The sequence below is a fragment of the Trachurus trachurus genome, assembly GCF_905171665.1.
Source record: "Trachurus trachurus genome assembly, chromosome: 22".
Classification (NCBI taxonomy): domain Eukaryota; kingdom Metazoa; phylum Chordata; class Actinopteri; order Carangiformes; family Carangidae; genus Trachurus; species Trachurus trachurus.
Window position 1 is genome coordinate 5,062,415 of NC_139907.1, and position 18,064 is coordinate 5,080,478.

The 18,064-nt window shown below is 44.6% G+C and overlaps 1 protein-coding gene across 1 annotated transcript in view; it reads right to left on the reverse strand.

Moving 5' to 3' along the window:
• fgfr3 (fibroblast growth factor receptor 3) overlaps window positions 1–18,064 on the reverse strand; it is an 86,110-nt gene that overhangs the window by 19,056 nt on the left and 48,990 nt on the right. Inside the window, exons 5-7 of the mRNA XM_083998035.1 lie at window positions 16,621–16,790; window positions 3,774–3,897; window positions 3,436–3,626 (exon numbers count right to left, since the gene is read on the reverse strand). Of these exons, the coding sequence (XP_083854161.1) occupies window positions 3,436–3,626; window positions 3,774–3,897; window positions 16,621–16,790 (485 nt within the window). The remainder of the gene's footprint in view (window positions 1–3,435; window positions 3,627–3,773; window positions 3,898–16,620; window positions 16,791–18,064) is intronic.

The window sequence follows — 18,064 nt, forward strand, 5'->3', positions numbered from 1 at the left end:
CTCTTCCCTCCTCCCTCGGCTGTATTTAACTCCTACAGTCGATACCACACATGCAACGTCGCAAAAGAGTTTGAATGAACTGTGGTGGGGCCAGAAAAAGAGAGAGAGACACAGACAGACACGGAGAGAAAGAGAGAGAGAGAGGCACACTCAGATCTCAGTAAATACTGTTTCAATTATGTGGTAGTCGAAAATAGAGCGTGGAGCCGCGGTCTGGGCTGTCAGGCTCGCTCTACCCCCCTCTTTCTCTTTCTTTCTTTCTTTCTTTCTTTTGGCCTGTCTCTCTCCTCTCCTCCTTTCTCTCTTCTCTCTTTCTCTCCCGCCTTCATCTCTCCATCTCACCCCCGTCCCTCCCCCAGTCTGTCACCTCCATATTCTCTCCTTTCAGACGGGATCCCGTGACAGTGACGACGACGGCGGCGGCGGCAGCAGAGTGTTGTGTTGATATCATGTTTGAGAGCTGCAGGCGTTTTTTTCTGCTGACGTCGGCGGCGTCACACAAACATCTCACGTCTCTGTTTTCATAAAACACTGTCATAGAAAGCTGCATTTGTTATTTTATTATCACGTCTTCTGCAAAGAGGAAATTAAAGTTTAAATACTGGACGACATTTAAAGGTTGGGTCTGGAGTTTTGTGCCCAAAAATAAACGTTAGACTTAGCTTATACAAATTAAATATGTCTTAATTTTGGTCTTTTGCTTTGTTTGTTTTGTTTGAGCTCAGGTGAAGCTACGTGCAGCAGAGTAGGAGGCTCAGGGCTGCTAACCGCACTAGCTGTCTCTGATGCTAACGAGTGCTAGCATGTTTCTCTCTCTCAGCAGCAGCAGTCAGGACCGCAAAGAAAAAGAAATACAGTCTGAGTGAAGCGCTGGAGCCGCGGACCGATGCCCGACCGTCACCGACAACTAAAGCCTTGACTGGTAACAAGTATGAGGGCAGTTGTGGGGAGCTAGCTCGATGCTAACTTCGGCTAGCGGTTAGCATCCCGGTGTTGGTGACAGTTGGGTTTCGCAGTTTGAATATTTTGTTTACAAACTGCAATGAACAAAACTCCAGACTCTACTTTTAATGAATGAGAAATATTATGTGACCTTTAGATGAAGCTAAGCTAAGCTAAGCTAAGCTAAGCTAAGTGGCCGTGCAGATGTGCGAGTGGTAATAATCTTCTCTTCTCACTCTTGGCAGGAAAGTGAATAAATGTATTTTAAACGACTCCTTTAAGTTTCTGTAACGTCACCTCTCTCAGCTGAACTCTTCATGTGTTTTCATTGATCTTTTTTTTGTTGCCTCCTCGTGAAAAACCGCAAAAATAATTTAACTATCACTGTCGATTTTGGTCGTAATATGCAACAAATTCAACCTTCTTCTCTCTTCTAATAAATGATTTAGACATGATTGGAATTGTTGAAGTTCTGGGAGAGAGGGGGGATGGTTATTAATCTGAATCTGTGAACACGCTCCGGTCTGGGTGTCATTGTTTTTCACCCGTCTCTCCAGGAACTAGACCGAGCCGCCGACGATGTTACATATTATTCCACGTCTCTCACCCTCCATCTTCACCAACCACTCTGTCCCACATTCTCTCTCTCTTCCTGCTGACTTTGCCCTTCCTTGTGTTCCTCCACTCATTTTTTCCATGGCTTTTTTGGGTGCCTCTTCCCTCTTTCCTCTCCTCCTCTCTCCTCCTCCACCACCTCCTCCTCCTCCTCCTCTCTCCTCCAAACCACGCGACGCAGCACATCTGACGGCAGCGGCGGTTAACAGAGCCCGTCTCTCTCTCTCTCTCTTTGCCGCCACCACAGCAGTTAACTTAGTCCAAACCAGATGTTTTTATTCCCTCGCTCTCTCTCTAGAGGCAAAAAAACAGAAGAGGGAGGAGGAGGAGGAGGAGGAGGAGGAGAGGGAGGCAAATGAGAAAGCAAAAGGCCTTCTCCGTCTTGTTTTTATATTTTTATTTTTTTATATATCCCGATGGGAGTCTTCCTCTTTTCACCCCAAATAAAATAAAAAAAACAACAAAAAAGCATCATACGCCTCACAGAGGGTTTAGGGTGTTGTCCTCTCTGGGGGAAGGAATTCCTGCTGCTCTGTTCTTGAACTTCTGCTGCGAACTGAGACCTCCACGCTGCGTTCACTTAACCCTCGTGTGAATAATAAAAACCACTTTATAAAATGCAAAAAGATGCAGAATCACAACAAAAAAGAGCCTCTTTGAAAGATGCAGTCAGTGACCGACGCACTTGGAGATACAGGTGAGGTCAGATTTGCATTCAAGTCATGTCTAAAATGAGTTCATTGCCAAATATTGACGGGATGAAAATTGAAGCACCATCCTCAAAATAAAAACCTGTGCTTCATTTTCTCTGATTTGATATTTTATTTATTCATTCATCTGTTGATCTGTATCTGTTATTTTGTTTTTCTGCCGTTCTGCAGTTTTTTTTTTCCTTAATCTGCTCATCGAACCTTGAGAGTTGAGTTGTTGTCAATCATCACGAAGCAGAAGATAAAAACTGCAGCCGTCAGGGCCGTGGACATTAAACCTTTAAAAGCTTAAACACATCAGCTTGTGTTTTGATTTTATGTTGAGATTGTTGATATGAAAAAGAAGAAGAAGTTCAATCATTTTTTCTTTTCTCTGATGCTCCATGATGAATATAGATTTCAAAACCTCCTCCTTGTGTTTACTGTCACTCACAAAGTAGATTAAATAAATGAAAACACATTTAATTTGGGACAACACGGCTTGATAATGAAAAGTTAAGATCTATCTCAGTTATAATGAATGAGTAGATAATTATATTTTTGTTTTGTTCTTTTACACCTGTGCATGATTTTCTTCTCGTGTTTAATCATTTCTAAATTGTTCAGATTCATAATGTCGCTGATGTGATAAATTTGCCTTATTGACCTCACTGCCCCAATTTCTATATAATTAAAGCTTCATTATTACTTCAGGCGTCGTGTAACAACTGTCCTGAGCTATTCACCACCTGAAAGGATCTACACAAATCCACCTTTAATTATGATTCAATTGAATTTGATCCACCTTATCCGAGCTGTCAATCATCATCCCTGAGGCTTAAAAAAAAAATAAAAAAAATCTGCTGTCGCTGCATCGTCTCTTTGAGTTTTAGTAGTCGAGGCTGCAGCGGTGCAGGTGCCACAGTGACATCGTTACGTTAATGAGTGTGCGCTGCAGAAATATAAAGTCCATAATAGAGTTGTGGTGCTGCAGGAAGGAGCCTGTGGGCCCTAGTGCACACTCACCTGCTGTACAGTAAAAACTCATTAAATAAGACATTTAGGAGAGATTAATTACGAGTCAAATTATCACAGGCTGAAATCGACTCGCGGCGAAACTCCGCTGAGACCGGGACTCATTAGAGAGCGCACACACACACACACACTACATACACACAGAAACACACACCTTCAGGACGTTGACGTAGGGGATGCCGTCGTTGCTGTAGCGGCTGCCGTTGACCTCGATGTGTTTGAGCCACTGGATGTGCGGCTGGGCGTCGCTGTAAACCTTACAGTGAAACTCCACGTCGCTGCCCACCTCCACCGTCTGATTGGCTGGGAGGCCGGCCTGGAGGATCGGCCTGTGAGGGGAGCGCTCTGCAGGAGGAAGAGGAAGAGGAAGAGGAGGAGAGGAGTCATTAGCATGGGAATGATGGATTTTTTATTTTTTTGTGTTAATTTATTCGTTGTTTACACAGAAGCAGAAGTGAACGTAAACGCTCCGGCGGCGGCGGCGGTGTTTACCTAACACATCCAGCTGGTAGGTGTGGGTGATGGAGCCGTACTTGTTCTGAACCACGCAGGTGTAGTTGCCCCGGTCCGATGGCACGGCGCTCTCCATCACCAGACTCCACTGCTGGTGTCTCAGCTGAGGGAGAGAGAGGAGGAGGGAGGGGAGAGAGTCAGTATACTAAGTCATTACAACGCAGGATGTCGAACCTGTTTGAAGAAATGTCAGGGAGAGTTCGTCGAGTCAAATATTCATTTACTGTACGATATTCTCATGTGTGAGCTCAAACTTTATTTACAATCTGTTCAAAACACAAGAAAAGACAAAAGAAAAAAAGGTGAAATAACATCAGTATAAACCGAAGCTAAACAGGCTCAAACTGACGGAGCGGCCCCGGTCCACAGAGAAGCGTCAGATCTGTTTCTCGCTTTGATATCCTCTGGTATAAAACATCACAGACAGGAGCGCGCCGTGTTTACCGAGGTGCAACCCCCCCCCCTCTACCCCCTCCCTCCCTGTTTAAAATGGTAACACAACAACTTAAAGCTCCTTTTTTTATTAATTGCACGCAGCTTGATGCAGAGCAGACGTGATTAGCAGAAAACAATCTCCTGACGTGGTGTAAACGTCCTGATGGGAAACAGCCCCGGTGCCCACAGCAGCAGCAGCAGCAGCAGCAGCAGCAGCAGCAGCAGCAGCAGCAGCAGCAGCAGCAGCAGCAGCAGCAGCTCCATGTAGCAGTGAGATGAAAGCAGCAGAGAGAGAGGAGTCTGATCTGATGAGGTGTGTGTCTCTGCTGCACAGTTTGGGTTTCAACTCATAACGAAACGACCCAACAGATCCAGCAAAGTTCAGAGACAGGGACTTGTAGACCGCAGTTTGGTGAGGTCAGATGATTTGTGCACAATGCGAAAATGCGCGGTCACTAAAGCTAAAGTCAAGCTTAGCACCGAGGTCACAGAGGAGACAGGACGAGCTGGAAAGACTCTGAGGACTTTGAATTTAAAGAAAAGTGCAAAACTGTTTGAGAGATTTGTTGAAGATGCTACAAACAGAGACACAGAACCTGCAGCCGACTGGTCTGAGGGAGAAGACAGAGGACAGGAGACCAACATGAAGACCATATCTGAGGACTTTGGGGTGTTCATGAGGCTCTGATAGCGATGCAGGAGGAAGACTAGAGTCTCCACGACTGACATTTGACTGTTTTTTAAGTGCTGAATGCTGCAGAAGAGGAAATGCAGAAGCTACAACTTGACTACAGAGATGAAAGTTCACTGATGGAAAGGAGGTTGCACCTTCTTTGCATCGTACACACCACTAAAAACAAATAGAAGTGGCTTAACAATGACGACAAGAAGCGTCAGAGCAGGACAACACAAGAACAACACAGGTCTGAGTTCAACCACTTGACATGATGATATGAGGAGGATTTGAAACAGGATTATTTCCATGGGTGAGAGGAGTTAAAATGCTGCAGCGAGGCAAGATCTGTTGGGTTTTTTCTTTTTTTTTTCTTTGCACCTCTGAAATTAGCTCCACTGTGCCAGTCACACACACAAAACAAAAAAAAGAAATCCCTGGAGAGTGGAGAAGGGTAAAGTTTAGTGTAGTAATTCAAGCCAGGTGTGGCTGGCTGGATGGCAGCAGCAGCAGACAGACAGATACTAACTTGACAGATTCAGAAGCCGGGGGGGGCGGAGCTGGGCACGGCGAGGCGAGAACAGAGAACCTGCTACGCATCGATAGGCAGGAGTCTCCACGGGCCAAGAGGGACGACCTCCCGTCTTAAGTGGAAACATGCGCCGCTCCAGCACCGCCGCCACCGCTCTGCTGCTGCTCACTGCTGCTCACTGCTGCACAAAGTGAACTCCTCCGAAAGAGGTCAGAGTTACTAAAAGACGGCAGCAGCAGCAGCAGCGAGTGATGTCAACAAGGAGTTCTTTTCAGGGTGGAACACTTAACATCACCTGCGTAGGAAAATGTGCCGACCCAGAGAGAAGGGCTGAGTGTTTTCACAAACGTTTAACCCCACGCGTTTTGGGCAACGGGCGCCAGCCATTCACACAATGTATATATTTGTAGGTCGAGGATCACACTTCTCCTCCTCCTCCTCCTCCTCCTCCTCCTCCTCCCTCTGTCTCCTCAACTCTCTCTCCCTCTCTCCTTCTTGGAGGCGCATGCGGAAAATAATGTAACAGTGTAAATATTATGCCTGTGTGTGCTTTTTGCAGTTGCATGGTAACATAGACCAGGCTGCCTGCTCGACGCTGGCAAATGGTTTTTCAGAGCGGCTGGCTCCACCCCGTCTATCTACCCCCCAATCCCCCCCCCCCTCCTCCTCCTCCTCCTCCTCCTCCTCCTCCTCCTCCTCAGAGCCGAGGAGTCAAACTGAAGTCAATGGCTGCTCTCATGAGCAGATGAGTGACGCCTTGTGCTGCGGTCGCCGAGTAGAGGAGAGGAGGAGGAGGAGGAGGAGGAGGAGGAGAAAAAAAGCTGCAATGCACAGGGAGTTCAGCTGAAAGGTGGCAAAATATGAGCACAAGTCGCAAATCTGCAGAGAGAGAGACCACCAACAGAAACTAAAAGTCTTATTTACCTCCTTGTTTCTTAATGAGCAGGGAAAGTACCGCTGCTCAGACTCTGTGCTTCTGTTTCTTTGAAGTGTTTTCATCTTGGATGGAGACTTTTTTTCCTCTCCTTCCCCTCAGATTCAGATACTACAGTCAAATTTCTTTTACTATACTGTGCATGTTTCTGATTTCATACCCTCACAGCTCCTGAGCAGGTAAAAAAAAAAAAAAAAAAGTCGATTATCTCGTCACATCAATCACAGCAAAAGTTTCAGCTTGATCGGACATGAATCCCTGCAGAGGCGCATGTAATGTTAATTTAGGGCAGCAACAAATTCTGCTTTTTTTTTTTTTGTCAAAAAGAAGAAATATTCTTGCACATCTACACAATATGCACTGCTGCTTTAAAGCAGATATCAGTGGAATGTTTTTGTTAATATAAGTCCTAAATAGTCCTATTTTCCGTCAGCAATCACTTACATGAAGTATTTCAGCCTAAACACGAGTCTCTCCGTCACTCTGCTCTGCTGTAACCCGAGGAGAAAATTTTCCTTGTGGGATACAAGTGTTATCCAATGAGGAGAGAGAACGGCATGAAGGGCTGTGTGTGCAGCCAAGGGATGCGCGTGAATGTGGTGACGTAGCACGAGGACCAATTGATGCCTGACAAGGGCGGGGGCTGCTAACTCATGGTGCGTTCAAAGAAACTCGTACTTTGTGTTTTTCCTTCCTGTGAAGTCATACCAGTTCGATCTGGTACGAGTTCACGGGTCGGAAGTTACGAGTGGCCGTTATAGGGAACTTTCACAGACAACAGGATGGTAAAAACACGAGCTACGGGTTACCTGGAACGCTACCAAGTCGTAGTTGTGACTTGAAGCTGTAACTTACGGTTTCAAAAGCCTGCCTTGAACGCAGCATTAGCCGAAACGGCCGTGAAGCTGATATCTGCTTTAACTTATGATGGCAAATGGTAGAAAACTAAAATACACTTCATATACATCAAGATCAGTAGGTTAAAGCAGTTTTTTATTTCAGTTATTCCAACTTTTACGTTGCAGATTGTGTGTTTGCATTATCCAAGTGTGCAGATACTTTCCTTTTTTTTTTGCACGATTGTGTGTTTTTGAAACTTATTGAAAGGCTGCAGTTCACTCTTTCCCTCGCTGAGCGCCGTGCAGGTGACAGGTGTGTTTACAGGATGACATCACAGCTCAGAAACGTCAGCAGCAGAAAATTAAGCAGCAAATTAAACCTTTTTCTTCTTCTTTTTCTCTCCACTGAAGCCTGATGTTGGAGCGTCTTACAGTAATTGGTTCTTTAACCAGTGGAAACGGCGGCTGCAGTAATAATATATAATTGTCTTTAACTCAACTCATTAATTATACTATTACATTATGTTTTGCTGGCGGGGAACAGTGGCATATTCAGTCATTTTTCTAATACCGGACTTGGCTGTTAATCGCTGCACAGAGTGTGAAGAACAGTTTCATTGTTAATGGTTATCCTAAGCCCTGAGTGACATTTCTACTTTAATTTCTCTCCCCCCTCCCACACCTCTCTCTCTTTCTCTGGCACATTTAATTATTTTCTCCCATACATGCCACTTGCTTTTTATGACCGTGTTACACTGGCTAACCCCTGTTGAACCTGCAGCATTAGTCAGGAAACGTGATAATCCCATCCATCCCAATCATGCCAGATTCCAAACAGAATTAAATTATTAAGGAGCTTACATTAGAGTCATACGAGGCTTTAAAGGTTTTAGGGCTTTGGCCGTGGACCTACAGAAGGGCACAAGCCATGGGAATGGACAGGGAGCTTTGCACTGCAAGAAGTGTGCACGTGAAAAGGAGGCTCGGGGGTCGGATTTGTCTTCAATTCAGCATTTTGTGCTTGAAATATCTTGGGACAAATAAAGTAATCTCCCTTATTTGAAGATGTCTTTGCCTCTCAGAGACGCTGCCATGGAAAACAGCGGAGTTACTTCACCACAGCTGGCAGAGTCCTTCAGTTATTTTAATCAAAACAAGAATCCGGGGACGTCGCTGCCAACTTAACCTAACTTAAAGGCGAACTCTGCGAAGATGCATGCGGACATTTTTTGCAGTGTGGCAGTTGTCTGAGAAAACACAGGAAGCGCTATGCTCCCTTTATAGTCCAAACTCCTCCGTCTTCACCTCGCAAAATAGCCCTGTCAGAACCAGCGGGGGCTAGTTACCAGAATTTATGACTGTGTCAGAGCGGACCAGTGGCCCGGATCTGCGCTACCGTCTAATTTGACCCACAGAGAAACGGCGGAGACAGATAGAGGCGGCCCGGAGGGGGTTTGCTATTAAAGCCGGGGAAAGTTTGTGGGTCTGCTGACTGCGGAGCTCCACTTTACACGCCACTGCATCAAAACAAGAGGAGACAATATTGTAACAGTGGATGTTCGAGTGTTAACAGGAAGGAAAGAAACAAAAAAAAGGTCCTAAAAAACCCCCAAATTAATAGGATAATCAGTCTTTTGATACGTGGATAAGGCGACAGGGGAGAGAGAGGAGTGAATGACCGCGGCGGGTCTTAAATTTAAAAAAAAAAAAAGGCCAAAAATAATCTTGCAAAGTGTAGAAATTCCTCTGCGGCGGCGCTGCAGGGACTCACAATCCAGGCTGTGTTAAAATCTGCACTGGAAAAACAAGGATTTAAAGTGCTTAAAGTCTTAAAAAGTAACAGTGTGGAGCCAGTTTAAGGGCCGCGCGCTGGAAACCTGTCAAAACAGGGATTGAAAAATCAGTTAAGCGCCGAGGAGCCGAACCTGAGACACAATCATTACATTGTCGACTTTTGTCTCGCTTGTGCCGCTGCAGTTTAGAATGAGCACAATAACCCCCCTCCTCTCCTCTCCGCTCCCCCCTGCAGCCATATGTGGGCAGCACAGACACACAACTGCATTGGTTTTGCCTGTCAAAGCCTCAATAGGCCGGGGACACGCCCTCTGATGGCTCAATAGAGAGCTGGCCTTTGACCTCTAGGCTCTAGCCCCCATCCCATAATGGAGGAGGCTCCGAGCTCCACAGTTGTCTGGTGAAGACGCAGCACAAAGCTCCCCCCGTCCCCCCTCCCTCCACCACCTCGCCCCCTCAGCTGGATTTTTTTACTTTCCATTTTTACAAAACGAGCCTCGATCACGTCCGATTTACCGTTTCATTTAGCTTCAACAAAACCAGCATTTAGTTCTCGGTGTCGCGTCTCAATAGGCGAACAAAGTGTCTCAACGTCCTCTAACGGCCTCATGGGAGAGAAAACAGAGGAGAGGATGTTTAGATAGAAACCTACAGGTGTGTAGGAGTGGATGTTTAAAGAGATCTGACTTAGAAAATAGATTTTACTGGATAGAGAAACTCTCAGACTATAACAAACCACTGAAAAACAGATTCTTTTCAGCAGCAAGAAGATGACTTTCTGCAGCGCATTCAACACATCTGTCAATACCACGACAACACAGTCTCCCTATGGAGCCTATTTAAACTGCACAAGTGACACTACGGTGTGGGAGTCTTCAGAAGAAGCACCTGCTGCTTTACCTGCAGCGGAGGATGTGGCGATTTTTAAAAAGTTCACATCATTGGTGAAACAGTGAGTCGTGCACGAGAGCAGCAGCAGCAGCTCCACAAATCAAACAGAGGCTCCTCCAGGAAACCATTAGTCTGGATGCTGCAGATGGTGAAGCTTCAGATTTAACTTCTGCAACAATCACAGAAATATAGAATTAAATGATGAGGCTGTTTATATGACCACATCGATCCAAAGCTGTTACTGTGCAGCAGCAGCTCGCTGTCATTTGCATGTGATTTAATTAAAAAAAAGGGAAAAAAAAGGATGACACAGACCGAGCAGAACGCCGCTGCTCTCCGGAGCGAGACTCGGTCTTTATCGACACATGTGTCCTCCTGCGGCGCTCCGACGGCTGCAGAGGTTTAATGAAGTGAGGGAGGAACTCTTCAGTCTCTCACTCAGAGATAAGTGCAGGAGTCTTTTTTTGTTTTTTTCTAAATGCAGATTGAAACGTCTGGGGAGCGATTAGTCAAACGAGGTTTATTTGCATCTTTGCTTTGCGCTGCCTTGTTAGAACGAACCTCCCACCTGTTTGCACCTCTCTCCTCCCACTGGTGCATTGTGCTGGCATCAAAGCACCACACACACACACACACACACAGCCAGGTGGAGGTGGAGAGGGGCAAAGCTGATCTCAGGTCTGGAAACTGTTGGTGTTGGTGCTGATGGTCAGTTTCCATTTTTAATATCAACTATTCTGGCCTGAAAGTATTAAACATGATCACATGTTTCCTGTTAGAGGGGGGAGGGACTTGTCTTAGAGATTGATTGACAGCTACAGTAGCCAATAGCATTGAATATAGCACCCGTGTGGGATTAGACAGTATAAAAGAGGCAGGACTTCTCTCCTCCTCCACCTGGCGACCTCATAGATGAGTCAGAGGAAGATGATGTAGATGATAAAGACGTTTCTATATGTTTGAGTCGACAGCTGAAGGAAGCAGTGACACAGGCTCATCCAGGAGGAACGTAAACATTCGAGAAATTGGTTTAAATTTGATGCAAAAGTGTGTGCAAGAGTGCAAGATGAGTCATCAAATGTTTTACAGGAAGAGAAAAAAATATAGATTTAGATGTAAAAACACTTCAATAATAACTTTCTGATATTAATTTTATGTTCATATGGGGAGATACATGAACAATTAATACGTGAATACAGGATTAAAGATGTTTCATCACTCCCAGATGATACAGTCAACACAGAAAACTGAAGATCTCTGTCTCTCTCCCAGGATAAATGTCTCCGAGCTCCGTCTCATCTGCTCCTGTTTAATATCGCATTCACGCTTTGAAATAATGGTGAAACACTTTTGCTCGTCACACGCGCTCATCTCCGAGACGCACGTCGGGAACGAGGGAACCAATTTGCCTTAAAGTGCCGTAATCTTTTGTCACATTTTTTTGAATGTGAGAGATTCATGAGTGAACCTGGTGAGAGTGTATACGGATCACACTTCATACTTTAGGACAGAAATGTGGATTTTTTTTTTGATGTCTTTAAAGGAACAAAAGCGGGAACATGGTGCATCTCCGGAAAAAAAAAGAAGAAAAAAGAAAAAGAAAAAGCGTCCACTTTGAAGCACTCCGGCGTGAAGACAGGAGGTGTGTTTGTGCGGCGGTAATGGACCTTAATGGTCGGCTCAGTCAGTGACTTCCACTCTTTCACACCTTTTGCAGATCTGAAGGCACTTAAAGGACTAAAGAGGACGAAGCTGTGCCGATCTGCATGGATCAGTTAGCAGGTCAACGCACTGTCAGAAGACACACTCCCGGAGAGACGTGTGTGACAAAAAAAAAAATCTTCCAAATATTGAAAAACCCCGACAACAATTCATTCGTTCTGTTGAAATTAACCACGGCTGTCAAATCAAAAATGATATTGACGTTTCAATACGGACGTGAGGGGAAGACGGCTTCACCTCCAGGTCCCACATGGAGCAATAGAGTCTTTAGAAGGCCATTGTCGGGCTGTCACAACCCCCCCTAATGCCCCCCCACCCCACCACCCTCGACCCTGCTGGATGAACTCATCACAGGCAGATGTGAGGTTGTGAGGTGACGAGGGCTGTGACACTGACACTGAATGCACCACGAAGAGTTGTCTGTGCTGACAGCAGTTGTCTGTTATCTGTCTGTCTCCTCGATAACCGTTCAATCTTCAGCCGAGCGCTTCAGAGACTTCAGATTGATTTTCATATGCTCCATCTTCTACAATGTTATCGCACTTTAAATGTCTTTTCTTTTTTTTCCCCTCTTGTTTTGCAATTGGATTTTATTTATTTTTAAAGCTCTCACTGGCCTCCTACCATCCTATATTAACTCTTTAGTTTCTATTTAATGCAAGTCTCTATCATAACTGACTCACGCTGCAGGTTCCTTCTGTTAATTCTGAATTTGGAAAATCCAGTTTTTCTTACTGTGGACCTGCAAAACCATCTGAAACTTACCACACTTCTACAGTATCATTAGGACGATTTAAATCCATAACTGCATCTTGTTTTACCTCCAACTGCTCCTGTTTTTAACTAGACTTCTCTGTTTTCAATTTATCTTTGTCACATTTACTTTTCGGTCTTTCGGATTTCGGATATGCTTATGTACTGTATGTTTCAAGCATGTTGTGTTGTGTCTTGTCCTCAAATGTTTTGTGTTTTGTCTCTATATTGCAAATGAAGTTGCTCCTCAATATATTTCCGAGTTTAAATAAAGGTTATAAATAAAATTGTGCCAAATTTCTGTTTTATGTCACTTGTGAGGGCTGCTCTTAATTTGAAAGGACCCATGCAGGTACTTCTGATTTCCTCTTCACTAAATAATGTAACTGTGATTTCTCTGCAACATCATGATCAGACCTCGACGGTTTTAACTGCAGTCCGAAACAAGACAAAACAAAACAAAGAAGCGTCTGCAGAAGCTTTTAAAGCAGGATAAAAGAGAGCGTTTGACTGACGGCTGATCTGAGCTCTGCACACACATTAACCACCGAGAACATGTGGCTCGAACAAAAAAAAAAAAAAAAAAAAAAAGACCTGGAGGATAACCAAGTTAAAAATTAGGTGGCACTATAACGACATTAAGCACATCACTCAACTTAATTGAAGATAATGTGACTTGATCTCTGTGAACAGTTACCACTGTGAGAAAAGAAAGTGATAAAAGAGTCGTTTTTAAGCGATGTTTTTTTGATGGACACATCATTTTCAGATCTATTCCCCTCACGTCTGCAGGCAGAATGAGTCGATATGTTTAATGTGTCAATTAAAACCAGACTAGAGGGAAGTTTACACTGATATTCATAGGTTTTTTTTAACACTATTGATTGAACTTTCTGCTTTAAAAACTGTTTAATATGCTCTTTTTTTTTTTTTTTTTTGCAGTGCACTGAGGGTCAGCAGAGGCGATGACATTAAGAGCAGGGTGAAGATGTTACCCCTGCCCTGACCCCCCCAGACCCCCACCTCCCCCTCTGTCACCCAGCACCCTGATGCTATAGAGGGTGACCTCCACGTTCACCTCCCTGAAGGCCGACACAGGCCACATGCTGATTGGCTAACTGGATTTTAGCAGAGAAAGGAGAGACGGAGAGAGGGAGGAGATAATGTCTCAATAAAGACGTTTAAAGGCCGTTTTGATTCAGGAACAAAGAAGAGAAAACTTTATTTATCCAGAAACTATAACAAAGTTCACAGATTTCAAAGGACGTGAGTCAGGAGACAAACGTCTTAATAAGGTTTTAACGCCTCTGCGAGAACTAGACTAAACTAGACACACATACACATGCACCACAAATAAAACACTTATTACAGTGCTGCGATCGTCGCCTATAGTTTCAGCCTGGGTGGCCGCAGTGGGAAGTGAGAAAAAGAGCGACGGGCCGGTGCCAAGCTCGACCCCGCTGAGCTGCACCCAGCGGAAAATGTACAGGAATTTGTCCCGGTGGCTTGTTGACAACTTATAGTGTCACATCTCACACTGACACACAACACAGTACAAGGCCAACAGGACACACACACTCTCACACCACCACACACACACTCACACACACACCAACACACACCCCACCATGGAGGGAGGGCTAGCTATACATATCACTCTCTAATTATATATCAATCATCCCGGAGGAGCATGTGTTGAAGCAGGGGAGCGCACAAGATGGCTCCTGTCTGCAGCTTCAGTCCAGCGTCCCATCAGACTGACGCTCAGATCTTAAAGGGATAGTTCAACATTTTGGCAAATTGGCCCATTGCCATAATCCCTATAGTCATAGCAGTAGGTTCGTTACCTTTAATTGTCGGTGCAAGATGTTTTTAGAACGGCGGAGCAGAGCCGCGAGCTGCTCAGAGCTACACTACGGAGGCTAATGTGATTTCTTGGTTTCCCTCATCAAACTCATCAAATACACAATCCAACAACTCCACAACGCTCTGGTGGACAAGTTGTGACCTGCACAGTGCACATTCACCACACTATGAGATAATAACGGAACGAGTTGTTTTCGAGGTAAATGCAGAGACTGCTTGCCGAAAAACTGTCCCTGAAGGCAACGTGCATCAGCGGTTTTGCATGTATTTCCCTCTAAAACAACTCTGTCTGGTAACGTTGTGTTATTATCTCATAGCGTGGTGAATGTGCAGGTCACAACTTGTCCACCAGAGCGTTTTGGAGTTGTTGGATTGTGTATCTGATGAGTTTGATGAGGGAAACCAAGAAATCCCATGAGCCTCCGTAGCATAGCTCTGAGCAGCAATTTGCCAAAATGTTGAACTATCCCTTTAACACAGTACGACGCCTCTATGTACAGGATAAACGGCGCTTTTCAAGAGATTGTAGTGAATAAATAAATATCTGTGAGTCAATTCACATTTTTATCATCAGCGAAGAAGATCCCTGCACACTGAAAATTTGTCAGAGCCACAGCCGTCCGTGCACGAGCTGGAGCGTCCTGAGGGCTGGTGACAGGTGTGTGTGTGTGTGTGTGTGTGTGTGTGTGTGTGTGTGTGGATCAGTGTGTGTGTGTGTGTGTGTGTGTGTGTGTGTGTGTGTATGTGTGAGTGGGGACAGAGGGAGGGAGACAACTGCTGTTGGTCTGCTGGGAGCAGATGTTGGAGATCTCTGTAAACTGTTAATAGCTGCAGGATCTCATTACATTTAACCCTTTAAATGCCAAAGCTCCACTAAGGGGGTTAGGGTCGGGAGAAAGTGTCTCTCAGTCACTGCCTCAGTCACTGCCTACACACAGACACACACTCACTCTGCTTACACTCTATAGCACACTGAATTCCTCTTTTATTCTCACAGATCCTGATGTTTCTACTTATTAACACAAATTCCCGCTCATGCAAACAGAAAGAAGTCACCACTAATAAAACACACCATCACTCAGGTCGGTACACTCATGGTCTGGTATGAGGAGAAGCTTGATTTTCTGCTAATGCTAGCAAAACTTTAGTACATTTGTTCAGCGCTGAGTCAGTATTGACTTTTGCTTGACTTGCTCTGCTGTTACACTAACATGTGAAATCTAATTGTAGCTGCAAAAAGCAACACAAACCAGGCTAACAGGAAGTGAAGGGATGGGATATGAAAGGAGAGCTAGGGAGTTTTAAAGCTCATGGAAACAAAAAAAATAAACCAGAAATAATGCGCTGGAGAATAAAAAAACAAAAAGCTGCAGAGCCACATGAAACGCTGAGAGGAGTGACTTTAAACTTTGATCACAGAGTCAAAATGTCCATAAACAGCTGATGTAAGTGGTTAAGTTACAAAAATACTGCCCTGCTAAAACAATAAAACAATACACTGTAAAAAGTTGTGCTAAATTCAGAGTGTGTATACGTGGAAAGCAACAGGTTTGAAGTCACAATGCGGTTTGTTAATGATTAAATAGTGAATATCAACAGGTAAATCTCCTCATCCTCTCTTTATAAATATATAAAATTCAGAGCGCTGACACAGGACAGAAGGATCCTGGGAGAATTTACATCTCTGGACATAATTTCAAGAATTTATATGTCGTTAAGTTTAAGTTTATTTTGAAGCAAAACACACGTTTTGACTGTTTGAATTCCGATGTCGTTACCACACCGACTCCGTCTTTTAATCCCGCGGCTCGGGGCCATTAAACCAACACAAACGTAAACCAAGCCCTATTACTTTAAGCAGTGCCATTCCACATGAGAGCCCCAGTGTTTAGAGTGAATCCGATGACAAAACTGAGCACAACAGCTGTTTGCTGCACCGCGTTACTGTCAACACCGAGCTATCACGCGAGCACGCACGTAGTATCTGTTGTGTGCACCCACTCTGATTTCAGCTGCAGCAGTTTGAGCCTCTAAATATATTTCGGGGGTTTGAATCCCCTCCCGGTGGCCCTGAGGAGTGGTTTTCTGACCTTTATTCACCGTGAGAAGATTCAGCGCTCTCTCACCACTCCGCCTCACACTTCTTTCCACTTATAGAAATTCACACCAGGGGACGATCGCCGTGTGATCTACACTGACGGACGAACAGCGGCTCCGCGGGATTAAGATGCCTTGCTAAAAGGCACTTTAAGCGGAGCTGAACATCGCCTCCTCCTCAGGGCGGATTCCCGTGGAGCTGGTGTGAGGATTTGAATCTCTAAAATCGCAGCCTGAGCTCCTCTAACACTTCGGGGGCGTTAACAAGTCTTGAGGAGAGATTCTCTCACCTTGATGCCTCCCATCCGCTGCTCCCCCTTGAACTCTTTGCCGTTCTTCAGCCAGTGGATCGTCGGCGGCGGGTTTCCGGCGGCGGCGCAGCGGAATTTGACGGTGTTGGCGGCGGGAACGGCCAGAAGCTTCTTGTCCATCCGGTCCGGCCTGGTCCAATATGGAGCTTCTGTTGGGGGGGGACACACAAAAAAACAAGGTTCTGGAGTCAGTCATGGAGAACGAATATAACATCTAACGGACGGTTTGAGTCATTTGAGACAAAATCAAATCTTAAACACAGGAACTCTGAGGTATCTCAAAGTATTTGTCGAACATGAAGCCCTTTGAAACAAATCTCAAGTTATTAAAGACAAGTCAAGTCATTTAAGACATCATTCATTCAAGCAAAGTTTCTCTGAATAAGTGTCAAATCATTAAAAGGTCAATCTCAGGTCATTTAACCAATTATCTAAGATTAAGATTAAAAGCGTCCAGTCGGTCCAGATCTTTCAAGACAAACCCAAGTCACAAGTCTCAGGTCAAGTCTTAAGTCGTGTGAATCAAGTTTCTAGTGATCTGAGTCTAATGTCGAGGGCCACGTTATAAAAAACGACTCTTAAGTCGAGTCTCGAGTCTGTCAGAGCTGTTAAAGTCGTTCAAAGTCTCTCTGAATATCTGAGCAAGTCTCAAATCATCTAAGTTGTCCATCAACTCATGTGAAATTAGTCAAATTGAAGTCTTCATTCGGCCAAAGTTTAAAGTCTTTCAAGAAGAACCCAAGTCTTGAGTCAAATGTTTGTCAGAGTTGGTCCCAGTTTAAGTTTCTAGTGATCTGAGTCTAATATCGAGGGCCATGTTATAAATAACGACTCTTAAGTCGAGTCTCGAGTCTGTCAGAGACATTAAAGTCGTTCAAAGTTGTTCAGGTCTGAACATCTGAGCAAATCTCAGATCATAGTCGTAAATCAACTCATCTAAGATTAGACAAAGTGAAGTCTTCAGTCGGCCAAAGTTTAAAGTCTTTCAAGAAAAACTCAAGTCACACGTGAAGGTCAAACTCAAGTCGTACGTCAATTCATCTGAAATTAGTCCTAGTGAAGTCTCCAGTCGGTCCAAGTTTAAAGTCTCTTAGGAAAACCCCAAGTCACAAGTTTCGTGTCTGTCAGAGTCGGTCTCGGGTCAAGTCTTTAGTCGGGTGAATCAAGTTTCTAGTGATGACGAGTACCAAGTGGAGTCTTGAGTCTGTCAGAGCCGTTAAAGTCGTTGAAAGTCACACAACATTTAAACTCTTTCTCTTGTTTTAAACAGTGTTTTCATGGAGGTGACTGAAGGTTGTTGTTTCTTTCAAGTCTTTAAGGACTCAATGTCTCAGGTCGTCACTTTTGCGACTCCTTGCCAAGATGTGTCAAACTGCTTTGTTGTCCTTAAGCTTTCCATTTATTTTCTCAGATCACAGACATT